Genomic DNA, 20,454 nt, shown 5'->3' on the forward strand with positions numbered 1-20,454 from the left:
ATTTTAAAAGTAATACAGTAGATTAGATAGTATATTAAAAAGCAGAGACATTACTTTGCCAACAAAGGTCCGTCTAGTCAAGGCTATGGTTTTTCCAGTGGTCATGTATGGATGTGAGAGTTGGACTGTGAAGAAAGCTGATTGCTGAAGAATTGATGCTTTTGAACTGTGGTGTTGGAGAAGACTCTTGGGAGTCCCTTGGACTGCAAGGAGATCCAACCAGTCCATTCTAAAGGAGATCAGTCCTGGGTGTTCATTGAAGGACTGATGCTAAAGCTGAAACTCCAATACTTTGGCCACCTCATGCGAAGAATTGACTCACTGGAAAAGACTCTGATGCTGGGAAGGATTGGGGGCAGGAGGAGAAGGGGATGACAGAGAATGAGATGGCCGGATGGCATCACCGACTTGATGGACATGAGTTTGGGTGAACTCCAGGAGTTGGTGATGGACAGGGAGGCCTGGCGTGCTGTGATTCATGGGGTCGCAAAGAGTTGGGCATGACTGAGCGACTGAACTGAACTGAACTGAATACAGTAGATTAGTGAGGGCTTTCCTGGTGGCTCAGTGGTAAAGAATCCACCTGCAGTGCAGGAACTGCAGGAGACCAGGTTCAATCCCTGGTTCAGGAAGATCCCCTGGAGGAGGGAATGTCAACCCACTCCAGTATTCTTGCCTGGAGAATCCCATGGACAGAGGAGCCTGGCGGGCTACAGTCCATAGGGACATGACTGAAGCAACTTAGCAGGCATGCACATTAGATGAGTGGAATAAATTGAGATTTCGGATAAAACCCACACATCTATGATAATTTGACAAGCAAATAGGATCTCTCACAAATGGTGTCAGGACAACTGGATATCCATATACAAAAGAACAGAGTTGGACCTGTACTTTACATTATGTACAAAATTAATTTAAAATGCATCATTGACCTAAATATAAGTATTAAAACTAAAACTCCCAGAAGAAAACAAAGGGGAAAATATTCATGACCTTCAATTCTTAGACATTAAAAGCATGAGCAATAAAAGAAAAAATAGGAAAATGGACTTCATCAAAATTAAAAACTATTTGGATCAAAGAACATTATCAAGAAAGTGACAAGACAACCAGAAAAAGAGAAAATATTTCAAAATCATTTATCTATTAAGGGCCTAGGATAAAAACTATATAAAGAACTCTTATAACTTAGCAAAAAAATCTGATATTAATAACAGATGGGCAAAGGACTTGAATAGACATTTCCCCTAAGAAGATAAATAAATGGCCAAGGTGTCTATGTGTGCTGTCTCTTCAGTGGCGTGTGACTCTTTGTGACCCCATGGACTGTAGTCCACCAGGCTCCTGTGTCCATGGGATTCTCCAGGCAAGAATACTGGAGTGGGTTGCCATGCTGTCCTCCAGGGGATCTTCCCCACCCAGGGATCGAACCCATGTCTCCTGCGTCTCTTGCATTGCAGGTAGATTCTTTACTGCTGAGTCACCAGGGAAGCCCCAAATGGCCAATAAGCACATGCAAATATGCTTAAAGTTGTTAGTTATTAGGAAAATGCAAACCAAACCCACAGTGAGATACTGCTTCATGCCTACTGATGATTCTGAAAAAATAAGTAAAAGTGTTGTTGAGGATGTAGAGAAGTTGAAACTTTTGTACATTGCTGATAGGGATGTAAATGGTAGAAAAGTTTGCTGGCTCTTTAAAAAGTTAAACATAGAATTATTATATGAATTTGCAATTCCATTCCTAGGTATATACCCAAAAGAATTAAAAGCAAGTGTTCAAAAAAAAAACCTGTACACACATGTTCATAGCAGAATTATTCACAGTAGCTAAAAGGTAGAAATAGCCAAATGTCCATCAGTTGATAAAAGGGTAAACAATTTCTGCATATATGCATATTCAGTTCAGTCACTCAGTTGTGTCCGACTCTTTGAGACCCCATGAATCACAGCACGCCAGGCCTCCCTGTCCATCACCATCTCCTGGAGTTCACTCAAACTCATGTCCATCAAGTCGGTGATGCCATCCAGCCATCTCATCCTCTGTTGTCCCCTTCTCCTCCTGCCCCCAATCCCTCCCAGCATCAGAGTCTTTTTGCATGAGGTGGCCAAATTATTGGAGTTTCAGCTTCAACATCAGTCCTTCCAATAAACACCCAGGACTGATCTCCTTTAGAATGGACCGGTTGGATCTCCTTTCAGTCCAAGGGACTCTCAAGAGTCTTCTCCAACACCACGGTTCAAAAGCATCAATTCTTTGGTGCTCAGCTTTCTTCACAGTCCAACTCTCACATCCATACATGACCACGGGAAAAACCATAGCCTTGACTAAACGGACCCTGGTTGGCAAAGTAATGTCTATGCTTTTTAATATGCTATCTAGGTTGGTCATAACTTTCCTTCCAAGGAGTAAGCGTCTTTTAATTTCATGGCTGCATTCACCATCTGCAGTGATTTTGGAGCCCCCCAAAATAAAGTCTGACACTGTTTCCACTGTTTCCTCATCTATTTCCCATGAAGTGATGGGACCAGATGCCATGATCTTAGGTTTCTGAATGTTGAGCTTCAAGCCAACTTTTTCACTCTCCTCTTTCACTTTCATCAAGAGGCTTTTGAGTTCCTCTTCACTTTCTGCCATAAGGGTGGTGTCATCTGCATATCTGAGGTTATTGATATTTCTCCCAGCAATCTTGATTCCATCTTGTGCTTCTTCCAGCCCAGTGTTCCTCATGATGTACTCTGCATGTAAGTTAAATAAGCAAGGTGACAATATACAGCCTTGACGTACACCTTTTCCTATTTGGAACCAGTCTGTTGTTCCATGTCCAGTTCTAACTGTTGCTTCCTGACCTGCATATAGGTTTCTCAAGAGGCAGGCCTTAGAAAGCATCACTACGAACAAAGCTAGTGGAGGTGATGGAATTCCAATTGAGCTATTTCAAATCCTGAAAGATGATGCTGTGAAAGTGCTGCACTCAATAGGCCAGCAAATTTGGAAAACTCAGCAGTGGCCACAGGACTGGAAAAGGTCAGTCTTCATTCCAATCCCAAAGAAAGGCAATGCCAAAGAATGCTCAAACTACCGCACAATTGCACTCATCTCACACGCTAGTAAAGTCATGCTCAAAATTCTCCAGGCCAGGCTTCAGCAATACGTGAACCGTGAACTTCCAGATGTTCAAGCTGGTTTCAGAAAAGGCAGAGGCACCAGAGATCAAATTGCCAACATCCGCTGGATCATGGAAAAAGCAAGAGAGTTCCAGAAAAACATCTATTTCTGCTTTATTGACTATGCCAAAGCCTTTGACTGTGTGAATCACAATAAACTGTGGAAAATATATGCATATAATGGAATGTTATTCAGCCACAAAGAGGAATGAATTACTGATACCTGCTACAACATAAATGAATCTTGAAAATGTTAAGTGAAAGATGCGAAACAGAAAAGGGCAGAAATTGGAAGGATCCTTTTCTATGAAATGTCCAGTATAGGCAAATCCATTGAGACAGAAAGTAGATTAGACAGACGTCAGGATTAGGAAGAGAGTTTGATGAGTATGAGGTTTCTTTTTCAGATAATGAGAATGTTCTGGAACTAGATAGTGGTGATGGGTACACATCACTGTGAACATATTAAATGCCACTGAATTGTACACTTTAAGTGGTTAAAATGATTAGTTTTGTGTTACATGAATTATACCTCAGTTTTTTTGAAAGTGAATTATAATAAGCCTGGAAGGATCTGTGCTAACAGAGAGAAAAGGTTGAATAGTCTAAAATATTATAACTGTCTTAAATCCATCAGAGAGATGAAATCAAAGGGCAGCCAAGCAGCCTGAAAGGTAAACAGGTGCCTCCAAGCACAGATAGAATACCAGCACCAGCTCAGTTATGGCAGGGCACAGGAGGAAGATGGGGCCACTGTACAAACAGATAGGAATTCAGCTAAGGTTTTAATAAATTGTGAAAGGATGGGCAGAGACTAGGAACCCTGGGGGCCACAGACGCAAGAAGAGTTTGCACCTGCTTGCTGATGCTTCTGTTGACCTCCATGTGGGTGCTTACGGCAAAGACTGGTTGTGGGAACAGAGTGTAGAGAAATCCTATTTTGGGGTTGGGGGCTCAGGGGAGGGACCGGCTGCCACCGCCCGAAAAGCATGAAGCCCCATCTGGGCCTTGGTCCTTTAAAGAACAGAAGTTTTAAGCCACTGAGGAAGGGCATCAAAACCTGTTTCCCCTTCATCCCCACCTCAGGCAAATGTGAAGACCTACTTCAGCTCAGGGGGGAAAAAGAAAGGATAAAAGAACTCTCAACCCCCAGGGAGTGGCAGCAAACTGCCCTGGGCTCAGATCATTAGAGGTTGCCTTCCACTAGGGAAAGGGTAGGATCACAGAGAAAACCCCACCTCAAGACTGAAGTTGGATCACAGGGAAGCCTCCCTCAGCCCTCCCCGCAGGGTGAGCAAGTGCTGTGCAAGAAGGGACAGCAGTCTGCCTCTGAGGGAGGGGCACACAAGTCAAGTTTGCAGTTGAGGGTGGGGACTTCCCTCCTGGTACAGTGGTTAAGGCTCTGTGCTCCCAGTGCACGGGGCACAGGTTCAATCCCTGGTCAGGGAACTAAGATCTCACATGTGGCGTGGTGTGACCAAACTAATAATGATAAAATAAAGTTGAGGTAGAGCAGGAACATTAAGGGAAAACCCTGCAGGGTGCAGCTCCTCAACATAACCCGAGAGAATTGTGAAGGTGATGGTACACTGAAAGTAACCTTAACAAAAATCCCATCTCAACTCAACTCCTGACGTGACTGATTCTACTGTTCCCACCAATGGCCGGGAAGAACAGGCAGTGTGCCCATTTCTAGACATAAACATTTTTTACTTTAGTCTCTACCATCTTACACAGTAAGTCTGACAGTCAATAAAAAAATTATGAGACATCCACAGGAACAAGAAAAATGCATGCCACCGTCAGGAGTCAATAAGGGTCTACTCAAGAGTTGACTCAGACGTGACTAAGATATTGAAACCATCAGAAAAGGAGTTTTTAGAAACTATGTTAATGGTTATGAAGTAAAAATGTTTATATAATGCATGTACAGGTGAGGAATTTTAGCAGAGAGATGGAAATTATGAAAAGGAGTCAAATGGAATGCTAGAAATAAAAATAAATATTACAAAGATGAAGAGTGTCTTCAGCAGGTTCATCAGAAGACTTGACAAACACAGCTACGTAAAGAATCAGTGAACTTGAAGATCAGTTCAGTTCAGTTCAGTTCAGTTGCTCAGTCGTGTCCGACTCTCCGCGACCCCATGAAGATAGGTCAATAGAAATTACCCAAACTGCACTACGAAAAGAGTAGGAGAGAGGAAAAACAACCCAGGAGCAATGGGATAATATCCATATGGATGAAGATACATGTAACTAGAATCTCTGATCCAAAAGAGAACAGGGCAGAAGAAGCATTTGAAGACATAAAGGCCAGTTATTTTCCAAAAATATATAAAGACATCACATCACAGATCCAAGAAGTTCTGAGAATTGCCAGAAGTATGAATAACAATGACAATAAAGGAGTCAAATTACTGAAAATCAAAGAAAAGAGAAAATCTTGAAGATAATCAGAGATGGGGAAAATATTACAAACAGAAGAACAAAGATGAGAATTACAGAATTCTTATCAGAACCTGCAGGTCATAAGATAGTGGGGGGACATCTTTAAAGAACTGAAAGGAAAAAAACAACAACCTAGAATTCTGTAGCTAGAGAGTATATATTTTTATACACCAACCCCAAGAGAATTCATTACAAACAGACTTTCACTGCAGGAAATGTTAAAGGAATTTCTTCAGACAGGAGGAATATGAGATGGGAGAAACTGGGATATACAAAAAGAAGTGTTTAGAATGAAGGAAAATGTAAAAGACTTTTTACCCCTTATTTTTAATTACTCTGAAAGATAATAGGCTGTTTAAAGCAAAAATAGTATTGATGTGTTACTGGTTTATTTCATATTTGAAAGTGAAATGTATGACAGTAATACAAAGATCAGGATAGAGGAATTAGGACTCTACTGTTGTAACTCCTGTAGTTCTTACATGTGAAGCAGTATTTGAAAGCTGACTGACTAAATATATATATACAAATCTAAGAACAACCACTACATTTTTAAAGAATAAATAAAAAATTAATAGCAGAGATAAGAAATTATAAAAGTAATCCAGTACCAAAAAAAGTAAAATATCTCACTGTTTAAAATATTATCTACATGTTGAAATGATGTATCCAAATTGAGAACCGAAACATACTGGGGTTTGAAGACATACATATCTGCGTGAGTTGTGTCCAGCTCTTTGTGATGCCACAGACTGTAGTCTGCCAGGCTCCTCTTTCCGTGGAATTCTCCAGGCAAAAATACTGGAGTGGGTAGCATTCCCTTCTCCAAGGAATCTTCTTAATTCAGGGATCAAAGCCACGTCTCCTGCACTGCAAGCAGATTCTTTACCATCTGAGCCACAAGAGAAGCCCCTATATGTATATACAGATATACATATACATATATACACACATTCCTAAGGTGGGGAGAAAAAGAGGAGAAAAGAGAAAAGGAAAAAAAATGGAAAAAATAGAAACAAGGGAAGATGGTACATTTTAAAAAATGATCTCGTTTTTATGACAGGTTTTTTTTTCCACTTACAAAATTATTGTTTATCAGTATCATATTAATTGGGAAACAGCCTTGTTTGATGGGATAAATATAGTCCAACCTTGTGAAGATGGTTCATTCTCCCCAAATGATCTGTAGCTTCATGTTATTCCAATATAAATCCTAACAGGGGACTTCCCTGGTGGTCCAGTGACGAAGACTCTGTGCAGGGGGCCTGAGTTTTGATCTTGATCAGGGTAGATCCCACCTGATGCAGCTAAGAATTTGCATGCTGCAAAAGGAGGAGGAGGAGAAGGGGACGACAAAGGATGAGATGATTGGATGACATCACTGACTCGATGGACATGAGTTTGAGAAATCTCCAGGAGTTGGTGATGGACAGGGAGGCCTGGCGTGCTGCAGTCCATGCGGTCGCAAAGAGTTGGACATGGCTGAGCGACCAGACTGAACTGAACAAAAATCAAAGATCTCAAGTGCCACAATTGAGACCCAGAGCAACCAAGTAAATATTTTTTAAAGTCCTATCAGACATTTTGTAGATATAAACAAGCTGATACTAAAATTTACATGGATGAGATTAGAATAGTTTAAAAAAAAGTTGAGAAAAAAAAAAAAGGAGTTGGCGGGCCACACTACCTGGTTTCAAAACTAACTATGAAGTTAGAGTAATCCACACAGTGCATTATAAGTGAATAGAGAGACACATAGATCATTGGAACAGAATAGAAAGTTCAGAAACAGACTTACTGAATTTGACCAGTTGATTATCAATAACAGTGCAAAATCTATTTGATGGCTCAAGGGTAGGCTTTTCAACAAATCGTCCTGGAACAATTAAAGACCCATATCAAAAAGAGATCATTGACCCATACTTCATACCACATATAAAAAATTAACTCCAAATGAATTGTACATGTAAGCATAAAAGCTAAAACTGATTTGTGATGCCTTTTAAAATCATGTATGTTATTACACATACATATACACAATGCCGTGTTTCTGGGTCATTTATTCTCTGAGGTTTTCAAGATTTTTAAAAATTATTTTTATTTATTTATGTATATTTTGGCTGTGCCATGCAGCATACAAGATGGTTCCCCAACCAGGGATCACACCCAGGCCTCCGTGGTGAAAGCACCAAATCCTAACCATTAGGCCACCAGAGAACTCTCTCTGTGGTTTTCGTATATAACTTCTATAGTAATGTCACCCTGAAACAACAGTGATCATTTTATCAATATGATTTAATGTGGAGTAAGACTATTTCTCTCTCATTATGCCTTTTCTTTTTTACTCAAAAAGTCTGTGCATTCCAACTCATCCTTCTTCACTAATCACCCGAAAGTCCTCTCATTAGTGTCATCAGTGACCTATTTACCACACCTGTCTTTATCTACCAGACTTCTGTGTGACATCTGACATGCTCTTACCCTCCAGTTCACCCAAAGTGTGTGCATAAAATTTTATTGGTCAGCTTGGACTGCCAGAACACCATAGACTGAGTGACTTAACGGAAGTTTATTTTCTCACAGTTCTGGAGGCTGGAAGTCCCAAGATGAGGATGCCAGTGTGGTCAGGTTCTGCTGAGGGAGAGTGTTCTTCCTGGCTTGCAGACAGTCACCTTCCTGCTGCATCTTCATATGGTAGAGAGAAAGCTCTGGTGTTTCTTCCTCTTTGTATGGGGGCACTAGTTCTTGGGATGAGAACTGGTCCACTCATAACCTCATTTAACTTTAATCCCTCCTTAAAGGCCTATCTGCAGTATATTCTTGCCTGGAGAATCCCAAGGACAAAGGAGCCTGGTGGGCTACAGTCCATGGGGCCACAAAGAGTCGGACACAACTGAGTAACTAACACTTTCACTTTTCACTATTTTTGCATCTCTAGTACTTGATACATAATCAGTTCAGTTCAGTTCAGTCGCTCAGTCGTGTCTGACTCTCCGTGACCCCATGAATCACAGCATGCCAGGCCTCCCTGTCCATCACCAACTCCCGGAGTTCACTCAAACCCATGTCCACAGAGTCAGTGATGCCATCCAGCCATCTCATTCTCTGTCATCCCCTTCTCCTCCCGCCCCCAACCTTTCCCAGCATCAGTCTTTTCCAGTGAGTCAACTCGTCGCATGAGGTGGCCAAAGTATTGGAGTTTCAGCTTTAGCATCAGTCCTTCCAATGAATACCCAGGATTGATCTCCTTTAGAATGGACTGGTTGGATCTCCTTGCAGTACAAGGGACTCCCAAGAGTCTTCTCCAACACCACAGTTCAAAAGCATCAGTTCTTCGGCAATCAGCTTTCTTCACAGTCTAACTCTCACATCCATACATGACCACGGGAAAAACCACAGCCTTGACTAGACGGACCTTTGTTGGCAAAGTAATATCTCTGCTTTTTAATATATTATCAAGGTTGGTCATAACTTTCCTTCCAAGGAGTAAGCGTCTTTTAATTTCATGGCTGCAATCAGCATCTGCAGTGATTTTGGAGCCCAAAAAAATAAAGTCTGACACTGTTTCCACTGTTTTTCCATCTATTTCCCATGAAGTGATGGGACCAGATGCCATGATCTTTGTTTTCTGAATGTTGAGCTTCAAGCCAACCTTTTCACTCTCCTCTTTCACTTTCATCAAGAGGCTTTTTAGTTCCTCTTCACTTTCTGCCATAAGGGTGGTGTCATCTGCATATCTGAGGTTATTGATATTTCTCCCAGCAATCTTGATTCCAGCTTGTGCTTCTTCCAGCCCAGCGTTCCTCATGATGCACTCTGCATATAAGTTAAATAAGCAAGGTGACAATATACAGCCTTGACGCACTCCTTTTCCTATTTGGAACCAGTCTGTTGTTCCATGTCCAGTTCTGACTGTTGCTTCCTGACCTGCATACAGGTTTCTCAAGAGGCAGATCAGGTGGTCTCGTATTCCCATCTCTTTCAGAATGTTTCACAGTTTATTGTGATCCACACAGTCAAAGGCTTTGGCATAGTCAATGAAGCAGAAATAGATGTTTTTCTGGAACTCTCTTGCTTTCTCCATGATCCAGCGGATGTTGGCAATTTGATCTCTGGTGCCTCTGCCTTTTCTGAAACCTGCTTGAAAGGCACCCAGTAAACATTTTAAATGGTTGACACTTCTGTTCCCCTGTCTTAGGTAACTACCATGAATCTATTTCCTAGATCATAAATTTTGGTTATTTTTCACTTTCTCTTTTATCCTTGGCATTCAACTATATCCAAAGTACTAAAACTTTTACCTTCTAAAGGTCTCTCAAATTCATCCCTTCTCTAGCTCCAGGGCTTCCTCATCTTTCAGATTATTTTAATTGCCTCTTAATGGGATCACTATTTCCAGAATTTCTCCCATCCAGCCCTTTATTTTGCTGCTAGATTGACCTTTCTAAAATGCCAGTGTGATCATATCAGTTCTTTTTAATATCTCCCTAGAGCTTAAGACTAATATCTAAATGTCTTAGCCTGGCAGAGTCCTTTGTGATTTGGGCCGTGCCTACCTTATTTTCCTCATTTTCCATTACTTACCAAAGTATTATGCTCAAGCCTTACTAGTTGACTTTCAGTTTTATAGATACATGATCCTTTTTCGTGCCTTTATAAGTATCCTTCATTCTTGGAATGCCTTTTCCAGATTCTACATATGATGATTTTTTTAAGTGCTTTGTTTAACAATTCTCAAATTGTTAAAACAATTTAAGGTAGCTTTCTGACCTCTTCCAGGTAGAATTAACTACTCCATCTTTGGTCTTCCTTTGCAGTTAGTACAAATCTGATTTTAGTGTATTAAGTATTTGTTAGGTGATTCCCAGGTGGCTCAGTGGTAAAGAATCCACCTGCCAAGCAGGAGATGTACATTCGATCCCTGGGTCTGAAAGATGGCTTGGAGAAAGAAATAGCAACCCGCTCCAGTATTCTCGCCGGGAAATCCTATGGGCAGAGGAGCCTAGTGGGCTATAGTCCATGGGGTTGCAGAGTTGGACACGACATAGCAACTAAACAACAGCAACAATTATTTGTTATCATACCTGTCATCTATACTGGACTATAAACTCTTTGAGATCAGAGGTCACATAATTAATTTTATACTCTCAAAATCTAGTACATGGTAAGTGCTCAATAAATGTTTGTTGAATGAATGACTGAAAAGATCAATCATAAAATTTAATGATAAAAGTGTTTTATTTAAAAAAACTGCTGTATGCCAGGCACTTGGTGCTGGAGTCAAAGGAGCATCGTGGCATGTAGGTTTCAATAAATGGCATTCTTTGAAAAAAATTCTGAAAACTGACTGATTACTGTGCAAAGAGAGAATGTTCCCTTGTTTTTCTTCTCTGTGTTATTTATCTCTCCTACTTCCTTATTTTAAACCTCTTCCTAGGAATTCCCTGGTGGTTAATTTCCTGTGGTTAAGACTGCACACTTTCAACACCAAGGGTCTGGTTTTGATCCCTTGTTAGGGAATTAAGAGTCCCACAAAATGTGGGGTGCAGCTAAAAAAAAGCCTTAAAAACCCCAAACAAAAAAACCCTTCCTGGGGACTTCCATGGTGGTCCAATGGTTAAGAATCTGCCTTCCAGTGCAGGGGACTGGGGTTCCATCTCTGGCTGGAGAACTAAGATTCCATATTCCCCAGGGCAGCTAAGCTCACCACAACTAAGACAAAGTGCACCCAAATAGACAAATATTTATTGCAAGGAGGTCCAACCAGTGCATTCTAGACGAGATCAATCCTGGGTGTTCATTGGAAGGACTGCTGCTAAAGCTGAAACTCCAATACTTTGGCCACCTCATGCGATGAGTTGACTCACTGGAAAAGAGTCTGATGCTAGGAGGGATTGGGGGTTGGAGGAGAAGGGGACGACAGAGAATGAGATGGCTGGATGGCATCACCGACTCGATGGACATGAGTTTGAGTGAACTCCGGGAGTTGGTGATGGACAGGGAGGCCTGGCATGCTGTGATTCATGGGGTTGCAAAGGGTCGGACACGACTGAGCGACTGAACTGAACTGAACTGAAAAAAATAAAAACTCTTCCTAGAACTATTCTCTGGTTGCTGCCAGTTTGATTGGGATCAATGGCCTAGAACAAGTTAAGAAAACCTGTGTATCTGGAATTGCAGGAGATGTTTTAATAAAGTTTGTTTTTGGTCCTGATGATAAAACATTTTAACTGTTCTCTTCTCTTATTCTATTAAATTCATAATCACAAGTAATTCATTGATTAAGTTTTTCCATCAGTACCTTTACAAAGAAGAGAGACAAAGTATGGATCAAGAAATCTGAGTTAAAAACCGTGGGGACTGAGACTACGCTGGTGGTCCTGTGGTTAAGAATCCACCTGCCAATGCAGAAGACACTGGTTCGATCTCTGGCCCTGGAAGGTTCCACATGCCTCACGGCAACTAAGTAGTTATGGTGCACAGGCTTAGTTGCTCCATGGCATGTGGAATCTTCCCAGACTAGGGATTGAACCTGTGTCCCCTGCATTCGCAGGTGGGTTCTTATCCACTGTGCTACCTGAAATCTTGCCTGGCTTCTCTGATCTCTTTTGACTCTTGGCAGCAGTGCCTGTCAGAACAGTTGCTGTTCCCCTGCTAGAATCCCCTGGAACAGGTGAGAAGGGATGGTCCTTGTTATAGCATCCATGTCTGAAGCACCTCCTGACTCGGTGACTTCCTGTGGGTCACACCCTATGGACAAGGTGTTTGGCAAGGGTTTCAAAATTGCGCTGTGACCTCAGGCAGCTTCATTCTCCTGGGATGTTTTGAATAACTGTAAATGATGGGTTATTGGAAGCAAACTGAATGTTCTGACCACAAGGTGTCTCTCTGATTGCAGAGTTGCCTCACTCACAGAGTTCTCCAACTGTCAGCAGCGCCTGCACGAAAGTGCTCTATTTCACTGACCGGTCACTTACACCCTTCATGGTCAATATACCAAAGAGGTGAGATTCTGAATCATTATTTCTTTTAAAAGGACAGGAAGGCAGAATCATTAGTTACTGCCCAGCTCACCAGCTGCAAGGTATAGCAGTGTAGTGAGAAGGGAACAGGAAATAGAGATTTGAGTTCCAGCTTCACCACCAACCTTCAGCATTACAAGGGACACGTCAAGATCTGCTATACAGTATAGACACAATAATGCTTCCAGTCCTGGTATGCAAAGATGTTCCAAGTCAGGAATAACAGTTTTTAAAATGCTCAAAATAGCTTCTGCTGAGAGCTATGGATTACAACCTAGCATTCCAGGGCTATTTATTGCTTATTGACCTTTGTTGCTATTGGATGACTACAACTAATCTAAAGAGAATTTATGTTAAAAACCTTCAAAACTTTTCAGTTAATATACTCCTTTCTAAGGTAGATGGCTTTGTAATAAAGACTTTTAATCTCTGGAACCAACTGCTGAGAGAGATGTTAAGATTTACTGTTCCTAAAGTGTCTGGGTTAGAGGGGAGCTTTCTGAAGTAAAGTGGTATAGTTTGAATTCTCCCAGGCTGGAAAAATGGAATTGCTGCAAAGAAGGAAATCAAGAGAACTTAGACATATTGATAGTTTAACAGATTAGATTGCAGACACTTTGTGTCTTATTTCCAGAGTGAAACAGGAAAAAGTGATTTGGCTTCTGTCAAAGCAGTAAATCTGTTTTAAATTCAGATTGTCCCATTTATAATGCTATTTACATTCCCTAATGGGGCTTCCCAGGTGGCTCAGATAGTAAAGAATCTGCCTGCATTGCAGGAGACCCAGCTTCAATCCCTGAGTCGGGAAGATCCCCTGAAGAAGGGAACGGCTACCCATTCCAGTGTTCTTGCCTGGAGAATTCTGCAGAGTCGGACACAACTGAGCGACTAACACACTTTACATTCCCTAACGGTGACCAACGCCCTAACTTCTGCTAATAGAATCATTTGAGTTACCAAGGGCAGTGACCTAACAAGGCCATGCTGTTTCTCCCAGCAGAGACTTTGACAGGGGCCTGGATTTAAAACTAACATCTTATCTTTTCAACCCACTGATAAACAGTCTATTTTGGTGTTCTCTCCTTTTGTTGCAGGCTGGGGGAGGTGACACTGAAGGATTTTAAAGCAGCTATTGACCGGGAAGGAAATCATCGGTATCACTTCAAAGCACTGGATCCTGAGTTTGGCACTGTCAAGGAAGAGGTACAGAACCCACGGGGAATCGGGGTGGTATTACTGGTTGTTCTTGAACCCTGCAGATTCCTACTCAAGATCTGGTACCCAGAAATACCGGAATTCCCTAACCAGGTCAGCGGAGTTTCCCAGTGCCTTAAGCCAGTTGACTTAGACTGAGAAGTTTCAGCCCAAGAAGTTGATAGCTTCATTAGTTCATGGACTTAATCACTCTGATCAAACTTAGAATTTTTATTTTAAAAAGGAAAAAGTTTTGGGGACTTCCCTGGCGGTTACGACTCCATGATTCTAATGCAGAGGGTGCAGGTTTGAGTCCCTGTTGGGAAACTAAGATCCCACATGCCCCAGGGTGTGGCCAGAAATTTTTAAAAAAAGGAAAAAGTTTTGTTAGGGAAAATAAAGAACCCACATTGAAGAAAAGCTTGGCTTTGGGGTCTTTTTCTTTATATAGCCAAACCTTAGAAATCTTTCTGCTTCCTGTATAGAGCAAAATAAACAAACTGGCATGAATATATGAAATGGTGTATTTTGGTAGTAGTTTCTCAGGAAATGAAAATGAGGGAACTCTGCAAAGTCACCTATGCTTATTCTCAGTCCTTGACTATTTTCTTTTTTTTGAAAAGAGTTCTGTGCTCTCATTAGTGGTTACAGAATGAAAAAGATTGGAAAAGCCAATCTTTCATTTTGTAAAGATTTCCTGGGCTTCCCTGGCAGTCCAGTTGTTAAGACTCCCTGCTTCTACTTCAAGGGCACAGGTTCAATCCCTGGTTGGGGAACTAAGATCCTACATGCCAGATAGCACAGCCAAAAAAAAAAAATTCTTCACTGGACTGTTTTAATAACCTTGTTCTATTAGCGACTTAGGAAATGAATAAATGAATGAAAAGGACTGCACATACACGTTAAGATTAGCTTTTGTTCTGACCCTTTCTTTAAAATGCCTGGGACCAAAATTTTCCCCCTTCTCTTTTAAATGCTTATAGTACTGCTTTCTCCTGAGAAGCCTAAAGTGCTCTATGGTTAGTAATTTATTAAATCTTATAAATCTCTATGAGCAAAGCAGTACTAGAGGGGTGCTTTTACCATTCCGTAGATGTAGAACTCGGAGAAGGCAATGGCAAGCCATTTCAGTACTCTTGCCTAGAAAATCCCATGGATGGAGGAGCCTGGTAGGCTGCAGTCTGTGGGGTCGCTACGAGTCAGACATGACTGAGCGACTTCACTTTCCCTTTTCACTTTCACACATTGGAGAAGGAAATGGCAACCCACTCCAGTGTTCTTGCCTGGAGAATCCCAGGGACGGGGGAGCCTGATGGGCTGCCGTCTATGGGGTCACACAGAGTCAGACACGACTGAAGTGACTTAGCAGCAGCAGCAGCAGCAGCAGATGTAGAACTAAGGATATATAAATCATACATATATACACCATACACAGTTGGCCCTTGAACAGTATGGGTTTGAACTGCATGGATCCACTTATATGCAGACACTTTTCAATAAATACGTACTACGGTATTATATGATCAGCAGTTGGTTGAATCTGAGGATGCAAAACTGTGGATATGGAGTGCTGACTGTGAAGTTATATGTGGATTTTTGACTGCACAGGGTCGGGGCAGGGAAGCGGGCGGGTGATGTCTCTGTGTTGTTCAAGGGTTCAGTTGAGTTCAGTTCAGTTGCTCAGTCGTGTCCGACTCTCCGCGACCCCATGAATCACAGCACGCCAGGCCTCCCTGTCTATCACCAACTCCCGGAGTTCACTCAAACTCATGTCCAGAGAGTCGGTGATGCCATCTAGCCATCTCATTCTCCGTCGTCCCCTTCTCCTCCCGCCCCCAACCTTTCCCAGCATCAGAGTCTTTTCCAGTGAGTCAACTCGTCGCATGAGGTGGCCAAAGTATTGGAGTTTCAGCTTTAGCATCAGTCCTTCCAATGAACATCCAGGATTGATCTGCTTTAGAATGGACTGGTTGGATCTCCTTGCAGTATAAGGGACTCTCAAGAGTCTTCTCCAACACCACAGTTCAAAAGCATCGATTCTTCGGCAATCAGCTTTCTTCACAGTCCAACTCTCACATCCATACATGACCACGGGAAAAACCATTGCCTTGACTAGACGGACCTTGGTTGGCAAAGTAATGTCTCTGCTTTTTAATATACTATCAAGGTTGGTCATAACTTTCCTTCCAAGGAGCAAGTGTCTTTTAATTTCATGGCTGCAATCAGTATCTGCAGTGATTTTGGAGCCCAAAAAAATAAAGTCTGACACTGTTTCCACTGTTTTTCCATCTATTTCCCATGAAGTGATGGGACCAGATGCCATGATCTTTGTTTTCTGAATGTTGAGCTTCAAGCCAACCTTTCACTCTCCTCTTTCACTTTCATCAAGAGGCTTTTGAGTTCCTCTTCACTTTCTGCCATAAGGGTAGTGTCATCTGCACATCTGAGGTTATTGGTATTTCTCCCAGCAATCTTGATTCCAGCTCGTGCTTCTTCCAGCCCAGCGTTCCTCATGATGTACTCTGCATATAAGTTAAATAAGCAAGGTGACAATATACAACCTTGATGTACATGGGCCTTAGAAAGCATCACTACTAACAAAGCTAGTGGAGGTGATGGAATTCCAGTTGAGCTATTTCAAGTCTTGAAAGATGATGCTGTGAAAGTGCTGCACTCAATATGCCAGCAGATTTGGAAAACTCAGCAGTGGCCACAGGACTGGAAGAGGTCAGTCTTCATTCCAATCCCAAAGAAAGGCAATGCCAAAGAATGCTCAAACTACCGCACAATTGCACTCATCTCACACGCTAGTAAAGTCATGCTCAAAATTCTCCAAGCCAGGCTTCAGCAGTATGTAAACCGTGAACTCCCAGATGTTCAAGCAGGTTTTAGAAAAGGCAGAGGCACCAGAGATCAAATTGCCAACATCCGCTGGATCATGGAGAAAGCAAGAGAGTTTCAGAAAAACATCTATTTCTGCTTCACTGACTATGCCACAGCCTTTGACTCTGTGGATCACTATAAACTGTGGAACATTCTGAAAGAGATGGGAATCCCAGACCACCTGACCTGCCTCTTGAGAAACCTGTATGCAGGTCAGGAAGCAACAGTTAGAACTGGACATGGAACAACAGACTGGTTCAAGGGTTACTACATATATATTTTTACCAGTTATAACTTAAGGGACAAAACCAAAGGGACACATGCTCTAACTCAAGACTTTCCTCTACACTTTCTTATCCTTTCTGTTTGGGATCTTTTTTTATCAACCACAGATGTGTAGCAGGCCTCCCTGTCTTCTAACTTTTTTTCATGGTGGCTTTTTTTTTTCTTTTTCTAGGTTTTCCACGATGAAGATGCCATTCCTGGATGGGAAGGGAAAATTGTGGCCTGGGTAGAAGAAGACCATGGAGAAAATTAATGCTGAGTATTAGTTTGGGGACTTGCAGAAGTTGGCATGCCCTGGCTGCTTCACTCAGGAAAGAGGACTAAACCCAGAATACACAGGAAGTTTGTGCTGCCAAAACAGAAACTTCTCCAAGTGTGACAGTCACAGGCCAGTCCTGTCGGTGTGCCTGGCATGTGTGGTACCTAAAATCTCTGTCCAAAAGTAGACCATGGGTTCTTCTGGAGTTCCTTGTCTGTGGGAACACACTGTTTTACTCTACTCTGCGGACAACAAACCGAAGGCCTTAACCAACGGGGATGGATGATCCCGCTCCTATATGGGCATGGCTGCTATTATCTGGAACCTGGGAACTGGATGCATCACTCCTATGTGTTACAGTATTATTTTCATTTTAATTGGCCTCAGTGGTTGCAGCAGTCAAGGTCCCAGCATTTGTACTCACAGACAAGGTGGAGGTACCAGCTTTTTTGCTTCTTTGCAGCTATTGCAAACCAAGAATAACTCAGAAGGTGGTACCAAAGATGAAAGCCCACTCTTCAGGAATTTTTTTGGACTGGACATGGATGGTGCTGAATTGTTAATTGGATTGAAAAAGGGCTGCCCATATTGTGCTGTACTATGCTAAAACCATAATTAAGACCTTGGGCTGCCTCTTGCGTCTTAACTGATTCTGCAGCTTGTCCTTTAGCCCACAGAAGGCATATTTCATGTACTGCTTGTTTTTCTCTGTGGACTCTCTAACTTTAGAGCCATTTCCCTCCCCCCTTCTAACTGAAGAACTTTATGTTTGAAAGGAATAAGGAGTGAAAATCTCCTTTCAAATCCAGGCGGGTATGGAAAGGTGCTGCTACCCATATCTTCTTGACTTTCTTTCTCTCATGACTTTTCTTTAGCCCATGGCATCTCCTTTGCAGTCAAAAGGAAACAAACCATTACTTTCAGTGTTTGTGATTTATACGTACTGAGCATGAGTTACTGGTCTGCCCCTCTTCGATGTCAAGGCCAGAGTTATTTTCTATTATATATTTAGTCTAGGCTGATCCTTTAGGGCACAATAGAAACCACGGGGGCATGAGTTATGAATGGCAGGGTTGATTCTGGGTGAAAAAAACCTAGAATCCTTTCTCGTGTGCAACACTGTCAAGTGTAGAAGCTAAAAGAGTTAAACTTTCAGAGATTACTTAGTATCTTGAGTTTTCTTATTCATTCAACTGATCAGATATATATATACAGTCAGTATAAATATATACTATAAATATATATCTATATATCAGTCTCCAAAGCAGTCTGCCTGTAATCACCAATGTACACTGCCAAGCGGAAGAGGCAGACAGATCTGGGTTCTTGACCTGTCTGTCTCAAGTTCATCTCCCCTTTCCAGCCATTTCAACAGACTACTTGTTGGCGCTCTGACATGACATTTTGTTGTTTTATATAGATGCGTCTTTTAAAAATAGTTCATGTTTGGAGAATTCTTTTGTACTCATTTGCTTTTTGTCCAAGAACCATGTCTATTTTTATAACCTGAGTGTGAGTTCTCTATATTCTCACATTCTGTATACTATATCCATTTTCTAGGGAACCCGGTAGCTTTTATACAGGCTCTTCTTACCAGCCCTTGTGGTTTCAGAACAAGCTTTATTTTATTACAGGCATACTAATGACAACTCCTGTTCCAGTTCTACCAGCCATTTTAGTTGTGGAGTTAGTTTTATAGAACCTCTTTGATAGCTCCTTTAGCTGACAGAAGGAACTCAAAAGACACCTGATGTCTTTCATATAAGTTTACCTGGTTTCCTCCTACTGAAGAATGATTTCTTATCAGAAATGACTGGGACAATTTGGGAAAGTCAGTTAAAAGCAAGAATAATTCATTATGAAAGCAGACAGAAGAAAACAGTATATTTGCCTTTTTTTTTTCTTTTTTGCCCCCCAGGAAGTCTGCAGAAAAAGTCCTCCTGTCACCAGTTTCTCTGTTGCATGAATTTTAGTGTTTTGCTGTAAGACAGCATGAGGGTTATCAGACTAAAATTTGTTATTGTATTTTCAGTACAATTTATCGTGACTGTTAAATCAGTTTTACTTGTCAGTATTCTTTCAGCAAACATTCTTACTATTATGTAAATTTAAATTTTCAGAGGAAATTAAATCAGAGAAAAATTTCAGAGTCCTTTACCTTCTTTGTCTTTTATCTCTCTGTCCTTTGGAAAAGGAGCTGCGTGGCCTTGGTGCCTCCATAGAAAGCTTAAGTTGATTTCATAGCTCATTAACCTCAGAGGCCATGGGTAATAACGAAGCACCCCCATTACAGCATGGCACGCGAGTATGTTTTTGTAAAATGTGTTGGTAATCCTCATTCCAGTTTCTAAACAGAGGAGGCTTCTAGGAGGAGTGTGCATTGATTCATTCTGGTTTGAACTGTCTATATTTGATATATAGGAGAACTTTTGACTTAAGAGTATTGCCCCCTGCTGGCATTTGTGTGGGACAGTCCATCCTGCTATTGCTGAAATTCTTTCTTTGAGAAAACTAAAGAACTAGAAATGTTTAGAGATCATGAAATAATCTCTAAACCCAATTTAAAAAATGACCCTGTCATAATAACTAAGTTAATAAAAAGTTCAATTCTTTAAACAGTCTTCATTTAAAAACTGAAGACTATTCTCACTCAGTTAACTAAAGTAGTTGGAATTGGAAAATTTTACAATTTCTACCTAAATGATTTAGGTTAAATTTACTTGGTACTGAAATGGCAATCCTATGAACTGACCAACTTCTCAGCTCTTTTTGACGAGGATGGTTGTACATTAAGTAAGATATTTTTATGTCCTATATTCAATCCAAAAGGACTCTAATTATTTAAAACATTTAGGTCATAATTCTAATAATTTTCATTTTTCCCATAAAATAAGCATTATGATTGCACACTTCTATTGTCTGAATTTATGTAAGAGGGTATAGCTTGCTTAAAATATATATGTAAAGTTATATTTTCTTAGAAACATGGATGTTTGCAACCATTGCTTTCGAAGAGATTACTATCATGTATTGTTTTACGTTTTCATAAAGATTGTGTTATACCAGAGGCTTCTGATTATCAAAGTGATAACCAGTTTTAACTGCCTGTATGTACCAGATTTGTGAACTAGTTTTAAAAAAAAAACAACGCAGAAACAAACTATGAATAAAATGGAGTTTGCAAACTAAAGA

At 41.1% G+C, this 20,454-nt stretch overlaps 1 protein-coding gene across 7 annotated transcripts in view; it reads left to right on the plus strand.

Annotated features, from left to right (window-relative positions):
* DIXDC1 (DIX domain containing 1) overlaps positions 1-20,454 on the plus strand; it is an 83,425-nt gene extending 62,971 nt beyond the window's left edge. For 5 of the 7 annotated variants that reach the window (XM_055423015.2, XM_088842929.1, XM_055423012.2 and 2 more), the window contains 3 exons: positions 12,518-12,623; positions 13,736-13,844; positions 17,176-20,454. In XM_055423015.2, the coding sequence (XP_055278990.2) occupies positions 12,518-12,623; positions 13,736-13,844; positions 17,176-17,256 (296 nt within the window). In that variant the 3' untranslated portion in view covers positions 17,257-20,454. Of the gene's footprint in view, positions 1-2,863; positions 4,915-12,517; positions 12,624-13,735; positions 13,845-17,175 lie in introns of those variants that run through there. The other 2 variants (XR_008685587.2, XM_055423013.2) reach the window with 2 other exon arrangements.

The sequence above is a fragment of the Moschus berezovskii genome, chromosome 14 (genome assembly GCF_049115385.1).
Source record: "Moschus berezovskii isolate FMDL1 chromosome 14, NW_MosBer_1.0, whole genome shotgun sequence".
In the NCBI taxonomy this organism is placed as follows: Eukaryota; Metazoa; Chordata; class Mammalia; order Artiodactyla; family Moschidae; genus Moschus; species Moschus berezovskii.